The sequence below is a fragment of the Podarcis raffonei genome, chromosome 1, assembly GCF_027172205.1.
Source record: "Podarcis raffonei isolate rPodRaf1 chromosome 1, rPodRaf1.pri, whole genome shotgun sequence".
Taxonomy (NCBI): domain Eukaryota; kingdom Metazoa; phylum Chordata; class Lepidosauria; order Squamata; family Lacertidae; genus Podarcis; species Podarcis raffonei.
Window position 1 is genome coordinate 129,329,814 of NC_070602.1, and position 9,820 is coordinate 129,339,633.

At 43.8% G+C, this 9,820-nt stretch overlaps 1 protein-coding gene across 3 annotated transcripts in view; it reads right to left on the reverse strand.

The window, feature by feature from the left end:
* Positions 1-9,272, reverse strand: part of PARD3B (par-3 family cell polarity regulator beta) — a 617,714-nt gene extending 608,442 nt beyond the window's left edge. For all 3 annotated transcript variants that reach the window (XM_053366051.1, XM_053366062.1, XM_053366043.1), the window contains exon 1: positions 8,653-9,272. In XM_053366051.1, the coding sequence (XP_053222026.1) occupies positions 8,653-8,772 (120 nt within the window). In that variant the 5' untranslated portion in view covers positions 8,773-9,272. The remainder of the gene's footprint in view (positions 1-8,652) is intronic.
* Between the last annotated feature and the right edge of the window lie 548 nt (positions 9,273-9,820).

The window sequence follows — 9,820 nt, forward strand, 5'->3', positions numbered from 1 at the left end:
AAAATGTTGCCTATCCAATGACCTTTTAATGCTTCTTCCTTTCTACTGTTTTTGGGAGACAGGGGGCAGGCAGGTGTGGGGGACTCCCTGGTCCTGAACGGGGTATCTGACTTTTAGAAGACACCTGAAGGAGGCAACCCTGTTTCGGGAAATTTTTAATGTCTAATGTTTTGCCATTTTGTATGTGCTGCCCAGAGTGGTTGGGGAAACCTAGCCAGATGGACAGGGTAAAAATAATAAATTTATTATTATTATTTATTTCCCCGCTATAAATCAATTAAAAAAGGGCATAATATTAACTTCCAGAACTCCTTTGTGGGTGCCAGTCCAAAGGGCCCTGAGAGATTCAGGAAGGTCAAGACCATGAAGGTGAACAGATCAGCGCACACAACACTTTGGCTTGCAGACCATATCTTGACTATGTAAGGAAGGCTGCTAGTGAGCATTTGCCCCTGAATGACCTAATATTTGTCTCTACAGGTAGCAAGAGCACAACACTGCCCATATAGTTTTTACTTGCAAATGGTCCTTTCCTAGCTAGATACAGCTTGGTGTATACATTCGTACACACCAAGAGTTCAAACTATCAATTCACCCATTTCAATTTAGTACAGTGGTACCTCGGGTTAAGTACTTAATTCATTCTGGAGGTCTGTTCTTAACCTGATACTGTTCTTAACCTGAAGCACCACTTTAGCTAATGGGGCCTCCTGCTGCCGCTGCACCACCACAGCACGATTTCTATTCTCATCCTGAAGCAAAGTTCTTAACCCGAGGTACTATTTCTGGGTTAGTGGAGTCTGTAACCTGAAGCGTATGTAACCCGAGGTACCACTGTATGCAGATCTGGCTCACCATTCAAAAACTCCTAGCTGGGATTATGGCTCCTAACTAGTAGTAACTATTCACTTTCCTATGCCTCCTTAAACCTGACAAGAGGCTTCATTTTAATATTGTTTTTTCTGTTTCAGATTTTTTCTCCATTTGGATAGTACAAGAGAAGAACACCCCATCTGTATTATAGTGAATAATGCAGGGGTTTTTTTGAGAATCTCTCGCAAGAAGTTTGACCTGAATTTTTCAGGTCTCTGGAATGTTTGTTTTGTATTCCCTAACTTCTTGTGAAACAAACTTACGAGGAAGTTTGACTGTTTGTTTTACCATCATAATTAACGGTGACAATTTAGGCTTAGATAAATAACCAGGCACTTTGGATGCTATACACTAATAACTCAAACATTTATCAAAGACAGGAGAAGCTGAATCTTCATCTTTCCTCCCCTGAAAGCATTGCTTAAGAGGGACATTTAATTGAATGGAACTTCCCACACATAAGTCAGACTGCATCCCAGATTCTTGTGAAGCGGATGCACATATTTGCAATCAGTACGACAATTGAGATGCCATCCTGATGGATGCTATAGCCCAAGACATCTGAAGGGCCATAGGTCCCCACCACTCCTCCAGAACAGGCACATCCAACTCCCAAGAGACAGCGATCTACTCACAGTATATATTTAAAAAAACCAGACAGTGATCTACCCATTGTCTTTGGAGAATGGACCAGAGTTGTTGAGCTTTTTTTAGGGAGCCAGAGTACGGGGGGTTTTTGTGGATCACGATCGATCTGTTGGACATGCCTGCTCTAGAATTACCGTATTTTTCACTCTATAAGACACACCAGACCTTAAGACATAGTTTTGGAGGAGGAAAACGAGAGAAAAAATATTCTGAATCTCATCTCGTTTCAGAATATTTTTTCTCTCGTTTTCCTCCTCCAAAACCAAAACCAAACGAGATTAGAAACTGTTTTCAGAGCTATTTCAGGAGACTCTATGCACAAGGGCCGGTGAACGAAAAAGAAATTGAAGAATTTCTTCAAAAATATGGATTACAAAAAATTTCGGAACAAAGTAGAGTGATTTTGAATCAGAAGATAACTGATCAAGAAATTGAGGGAGCCATTCAAAATATGCAATTGGGAAAATCTCCAGGACCGGATGGACTGACCTCCAGATACTACAAAGCTTTGAAAGAATGGCTTATGCAACCGCTGAAGGAGGTCTGTAACGAAATTTTGGAGGGGAAGAAGGCACCTGAATCGTGGAAAGAAGCTTATATTACACTTATACCAAAGACAGAGACCGAGAAGAACCAGGTCAAGAACTACCGCCCTATATCATTACTTAATGTGGATTACAAAATTTTTGCAGACATTTTGGCAAAAAGACTGAAAAGAGTTTTGGTGGAGGAGATTCACAAAGACCAAGCGGGCTTTCTTCCAGGAAGACATTTGTCAGACAATGTGAGGAATATAATAGACATTATGGAGTTACTGGAAGCTAATATCAATACTAAGGCAGTATTAATATTTGTGGATGCGGAGAAAGCCTTTGACAATATTTCTTGGAGTTTTATGAAAAAGAATCTCCAAGGGATGGGGGTAGGCCAAGGTTTTGAAAATGGTATAGGTGCAATTTATTCTGAGCAAAAAGCAAAATTGATTGTAAATAATGTGGTTACAGAAGAATTTGCTATTGAAAAAGGGACACGACAGGGATGCCCAATATCCCCACTACTTTTTATATCTGTCCTGGAGGTTTTATTAAACATGATTAGAGAGGACCAGCTGGTTAAAGGGATTCAGGTCGGAGCTAAACAGTACAAACTGAGAGCATTTGCAGATGATTTGGTTTTAACCCTACAAGAGCCAGACACTAGTACGAAAAGAGTTTTAGAACTAATACAAGCATTTGGTCAAGTAGCAGGTTTTAAGTTGAACAAACAGAAGACGAAAGTACTGGACAAAAACTTAACAGCTGTTGAAAGGGAAAAGTTTCAGAGTGAAACGGGTTTAATGGTAACAAAGAAGGTGAAATACCTGGGGATTAATTTGACATCTAAAAATGTGAATTTATTCAAGGATAACTATGAGAAATGCTGGTCAGAAATTAAGAAAGATCTAGAAGTATGGTCAAATTTGAGACTTTCCTTGTTAGGCCGTATTGCTGTTATTAAGATGAATGTCTTGCCTAGAATGTTGTTTTTGTTTCAAACATTGCAGATTTTAGACAAAATGGATTGTTTCAAGAGGTGGCAAAAAGACATATCTAGATTTGTCTGGCAGGGCAAAAAGCCCAGAATAAAATTTAAGATATTAACTGATGCAAAAGAAAGAGGGGGGTTTGCCCTGCCGGACTTAAAGTTGTACTATGAATCAGCGGCGTTTTGCTGGCTGAAAAGTTGGCTGCTTCTTGAAAATACAGACATTTTGGATTTGGAAGGGTTTAATAACAGATTTGGCTGGCATGCATATATATGGTATGACAAGGTAAAAATTCATCAAGGTTTCAAGAACCATATTGTTAGGAAAGCATTGTACAAGGTTTGGACTCGATATAAAGAACTGTTGGAAAACAAAACCCCCAGGTGGCTGTCACCAATGGAAGCTAAGGAAGTGAAAAAACTTAATATGGAATCCAAATGGCCAAAGTATTGGGAAATTATAGAACAGGAGGAGGGAAAAGTGAAATTGCAGAGCTATGAGAAATTGAAGTCAAAAGTAAGAGACTGGCTTCATTATTATCAGATAAATGAAGTCTTCAAACAGGACAGGAAAATTGGCTTCCAGGTGGAGAGGTCAAAATTAGAAACAGAGCTATTGGAACCCAACACTAAGAATTTGTCAAGAATGTATAGCTTGCTGTTGAAATGGAATACACAGGATGAGACGGTTAAATCAGCTATGATTAAATGGGCACAAGATATTGGTCATAATATTATGTTTGCTGACTGGGAGCAGTTATGGACCACCGGTATAAAGTTTACGGCATGTAATGCCTTGAGAGAGAACATTATGAAAATGATTTATAGGTGGTACATGACCCCAGTCAAGCTTGCAAAAATTTATCATATGCCAGATAATAAATGTTGGAAATGTAAGGAAACTGAAGGTACTTTCTATCACCTTTGGTGGACGTGCCCAAGGATCAAGGTATTCTGGGAAATGATTTATAATGAAATGAAAAAGGTGCTTAAATGCACGTTCGTGAAGAAACCAGAAGCCTTCCTCCTGGGCATGGTAGGCCAATTGGTGTCAAGGAAAGATAGGACGTTTTTTATGTACGCTACAACAGCAGCAAGAGTACTATTAGCGAAGTATTGGAAGACACAAGAACTACCCACACTGGAAGAATGGCAGACTAAGGTAATAGACTATATGGGACTGGCTGAGATGACCGGCAGAATCCGTGACCAAGGGAAAGAGACGGTGGAAGAGGACTGGAAGAAGTTTAAAATTTATCTTAAGAACTGTTGTAAAATTAATGAATGCTAAAATGTTTTGGGTAACGTAAAATTGAATTGCAGCGATTAGCAATTGGATATGAGAAATAAGACTTAAAGAGATATTATATTGATATTAGGGGATGCTGAAAAGATTGTCAACAGGGATGCAGAAAGGGGAGGTATGGGGAAGTCGCTGAAAGAAGGCTTAAGAAATGAAAGGTCAAGAAATTATACGTGTTTGTATGTTTGTTTGTCTTGTATTGTGTTGTATTGTCTTGTATTATGTGTGGAAAAAACTAATAAAAAATTTATTTAAAAAAAAATAAAAAAAAATATTCTGAATCTCAGAAGCCAGAACAACAAGAGGGATCGCTGCACAGCGAACCCTCTTGCAGTTCTGGCTTCTGGGATAGCTGTGCAGCCTGCATTCGCTCCATAAGACGCACACACATTTCCCCTTACTTTTTAGGAGGGAAAAAGTGAGTCTTATAGAGCAAAAAATACGGTAATTTCCTGGACTTTTGTCACAGAGTTACATTTACCACGGGCCCCTATTCCAAGCCGCCTATTTCTTTCATAGGTGGTTCATGCAAAACTTTAAACACATCACCAAAGCTGGAACTCTAAGGTAAGTTCTGAAAGAGATTATGGTATATCTTTCGGAACTCAGAACATAGGCACAGTGATTACAATACATTGTTTCACACGCAAATAATTCATAGCTGGAGCGCAAATTGTAATGCATCGTAATCAGCATAAAATACAAGGTATTTCTAGTCAACGGAAGAAGAAAAAACTTAGAAGTGTTTCCTAGGGCTCTTTCTCAACCACCTACACTGATGTTGCATCTTGTGGATGAAAGAATACTCAGCCTGTGAAGCAGCATTATCCAGAAGGGAAATGTGTCTGTAATCAGCTCTCTTCTAAATCAATCACACGGCACACAGGTGTCTAGGGTTTATGGTGTTAACAGAGCAATAAAAATGAAACACTTGCAGAGTACCTGATTTACATCATCAGCATGTGCTTGTTTTTAAAGGAGAAGGAATAAAGCACTGATCAAGCATTTGTAGAAGCTTGGAAAAGACCACACTGGCCCAAACACACATTGATTTGAGAACCAAGGACTCTGAGGGGCATCTAAGGTAGGGTAGTCCAATGACCACATGTGGCCCTCCAAGGCCTTTCTTCAGGGCCCTCAGAAACATCTGACAGGGTCCTAGAGTCCTCCTGCATCCTTCCCAGGAGGTAGGAGTGCTCTAGGGCAGGCTTCCTCAAACTCGGCCCTCCAGATGTTTTTGACCTACAACTCCCATGATCCCTAGCTAGCAGGACCAGTGGTCAGGGATGATGGGAATTGTAGTCTCAAAACATCTGGAGGGCCGAGTTTGAGGAAGCCTGCTCTAGGGCTCTGCCAGAGCTTCGCAACGCCTTCCTAAAGCCCAGTGCATCACTTACCCAGCTTTGGGAAAACAGAACGAGGGCTGGAGAGGAGCATCAAATTTTGGCCTGACTCTGCACCCCTGCACAACACAGCAGTATGCAGCCAGCGGGTTCCATGTTGAAGTACCCATTTGATATAAAAAGTTGGACCGCCCTGATCTATAAGTAAATATGCACACCATCACCACTGTTTACCAAATACACCACTCCCTTTATGCCCTACTGCTTTATCTTCTTTATTATACCCATATTTAACACAGCAGAGTATAACGTATGTTTAGCAGCTCAATAAACAATCTGAAATAGCGACCACCCATTATGGTGGAGGGGGGAGAGGACTGGGAGAGGCGATTTGTGTTTACAGTTGTTTCATGGCAAAAATCAAGGCAGGAAACTATTATCATACGGAAGACCAGTTGGAAGGCCAAAATCAACCATCAAACCTCATGAATCTCCGAACTGTTCATGTACAAGTTATTGGGTTTTTTTGTTACTCAATGGTTTGTTTTCAATTAGTATGATGCTTCTACTTTAAGTATGGCTATAAGATGAACATACAAAGCTTTCCGATATATCTAGCCCTATATTCTCAACATAGATATTGCCTATCATTGAGCTGATGGATTTCCCCAACCTAAAACATACAATTCTGCATCCAGCCTTGCCAAGCACTGGATTTGGCATGTCTCATAAAGAATGCATTCTACCATTGAGCTATAGTCCTGGTCCAGTAGGAAACACATGCCATTGGGGAATCAAGCCCTGGTTTCCCGCACAATGGACATACATGTTCGCCGCTCTACTAACAATGAAAAGGGTTCTCCATTTATCAGAGCCAGCAACTCATTGTAGTAAGGCATAGGTAGGCAAACTAAGGCCTGGGGGCTGGATCCGGCTCAATCGCTTCTAAATCCGGCCCGCGGACGGTCCGGAAATCAGCATGTTTTTCCATGAGTAGAATGTGTCCTTTTATTTAAAATGCATCTCTGGGTTATTTGTGGGGCATAGGAATTCGTTCATTATTATTTTTTCAAAACATAGTCTGGTCCCCCACAAGGTCTGAGGGACAATGGACTGGCTCCTGCTGAAAAAGTTTGCTGACCCCTGTACAGTCATACCTCAGGATGAATATGCTTCGGGTTAGGCAAATTCGGGATGCGCTCCACGGCGACCCGGAGGTAACGGAGCGCGTTACTTCCGGGTTTCGCTGCGCGCGCATGCACAGACCGTCAAAATGATGTCACGCACATGCGCAGAAGTGCCGAAACGTGACCCGTGCACGCGCAGACGCAGGTTACGTTCGCTTCAGGATGCGAACGAGGCTCCAGAACGGATCCCATTCTCATCCCGAGGTACCACTGTAGTTTGTTATCTGAAGAAGTGTGCATGCACACGAAAGCTCATACCAGTAACAAATTTAGTTGGTCTCTAAGGTGCTACTGGAATTTTTTTATTTTATTTTTTATTTTGTTTCCCCTATAGTAATGTATCCCTTTTGGTGTAAGACATGCCATGAACAAAAGAGATACTTTAAAAATAGAAAAGGTTCACAAGCAGTAACTCAGGTGGAACATGAAACTATCTGTTTAAGAAAGAGAGCAGAATTTGAAGATCATCCTGGAGCGAGGAACCAGCAGCTGTCTAGATGATACAACTCCAGTCATTGGCTATGGTGGTTGGGGCTGATACCAAGTCCAACAGCCTCTGGTGGGCCACACATTCCCAACCCATCTCCTACAGGAAATACAGAGTCAAGACACAACAGAGGCTTACCTCTGACCCACCCACTTTCACACCATCCAACATACTGGGATCTTCAGAAGAAGGAACCAGAGGCAGCAGCTATGCCAGTCAGTCTTGCATGAAGGACAAGAGGAAAACAACATAGGGACAGAGCATGTTCTCCAGTTGCAAGGTGGACTCAAAGCACCTTCCCACAGCTGAATGCTCTCTGCCCAGCCTACAACATTAAAAGGCACATGGAGCTCAGCCATCCCATTTTTGGCGACTTCACCATTTCTCCTCCAGCAGTTGCCAGGTATGTGGGGCAGCGCGAGAACTCAGAATGAGATGGATGGAGATGGACCTACACAGCAATTGCTGTTAGATGCTACAGACTGGGTAAAGGTCATTCATCACAAGGAGGTTGGTTTTGCTGGCCATCAGCTTGGCAAAATCATAACGAATGCTAGAAAGTGACAAACAAGTCCTGTGATGCAGACTTAAACAAGTCTATGGCCCTTTAGTTTAGGAATCTTTAGTCACCTGTGGTAAGTAGCTCAGAAATGAAGAAGAAACATAGCTAAGTTGACATGGAAGTTAGCGGCACTGCAAAACCCAGGACACTTAAATTAGAATAAAGGCCCGTTGAAGCGGTAAACAAAATAGAGCTGTACGTCTAACCTTCCGATTGTAACAATTCATACAAACATATTTGGCAGTGCTGTTCTGAGTATTATTTGCAACCTCTTGTCTTCCTGGTACTCAAGAGCTGCTATTGGCTGGACAACCTATCAGCTCCCAGGGAGATCTTATGATGGTGGTATATAAATCTAATAAATAAATAAAAGTTTGGCATTGCTATTTGCAACTAACATTTTGCCTTTATAAACACTTCAGCCACACATAAAACACAACAGTTTTTTTTCCCCTTAAAGGAAACCAGACAATATGTTTATAAGCAACATTGATGAAGGGAAATTGGCATGGAACATCACAATCCCATCGCTCATCTTATGCTGTGGTGTCATTTTTGACAGCAGTCTACCATCTACATGAAAAGGCCATTCAAGCAACTGGCAATGCGCTTCTGTCTCAAAATATGCACGCATGCAGCAGAAGGATGCATGCAATCACTTTGCAGGCAGAAGCCACAGGAGGCAACTTTGCCTTGCCTTGTCACAGGTAAAGAACATCCCTTACCTTTTCTTTAGTTTTCAGGTATCTCTGGAGAGCCTGCTGTGTTAAGTCTCTAACCGGGATCTGTCCATCTTTACAGGGAACCACAATCCCCGTCTTGCCAAAGCAAACCGTCACTTTCATCTCATCCAAATAAAAACCTATTTAGAGGCCTGTTGTTGTTGTTGTTTTTTAAAAAACGAGGGGTTTCAAAAGGAAATGATTGGGGGGGAGGGCAGGGAGGAGAGAGGTGTGGGCAGCCTTGCCAGTAAAGCAAGCAAAATAACATTCACTTTCCAACTCTTAAAACAGATCCTAAGGCTCACTGTTTGGGGGGCAATGGGGTGGGGGGGGGAGAGAGAAACTAAAAGCTCCTCTGAGCAGCAGCAGGTGTTTGAGGAAGGGGGAGAAAAAGAGAGAGAGAAGGAAAGAGGGCCAGAACTACTGGAGGGAAGGAAACAGGCCCGGGAGATGGAGGCAGGCCAAGCAGCCCTGAAGGCTGAGGCAAAGCGCAACGGCAACAAAGGTCACACGCGAGTTCTCCAATGGAGAGGGAGAGAAAGAGGCAGAGTGAGGGAAGGAGGGATCGAGGCAAACTGGGTCTGCCCTATGGAAACCAGCTGCAGGCACCACGGAGGGGAAGAGAGAGGAGGGTGGCGGTGGCGGCGAGCGCGCGGCCTCCGTCTCCTGAGCGCTCAAACGCAAGCGGCGGCTCGGAAGGAGTTGGGAAGCGGCGAAGGCGCGCAGCGGCGGCGACCCCGAGGGCGAGGGAAAAGGGCGGCCCTTGGCTCCCCACCCCGCCGAGCCCTCCCCACAGGCTGCTTCCCCAGAGGCGGAGGAGGCGGCCAAAACCGGAAGGGAGAGATTGGAAGCGTCTGTGCGCCCCAGGGGAAGAAGCGCAGGCCGAGCCTTGGAGAGGGGCGCGCCAACGCGGCGAGGCACCTTGGGCTCGGAGGGAGGGCAGCTTGGGAACGGCGGGGGGGGGTTGGTTCCTTCCTTCCTTCCTTCCTTCCTTCCTTCCCGCCGCCCGCCCCCTCTCTGTGGGGCAGCTGCCTGGGCGCCCCGACTCCCGCCCCTTCCCGCGCGTCCTGCCCGGGTCTCTCCACCCGACTCCTCGCGGCTCAGCGCCCAGGCACCCCGGGAAGGGAAAGGCACGGCTCTCGGTCGTGGGGGGCGCGCAAGGTTTGCGCGC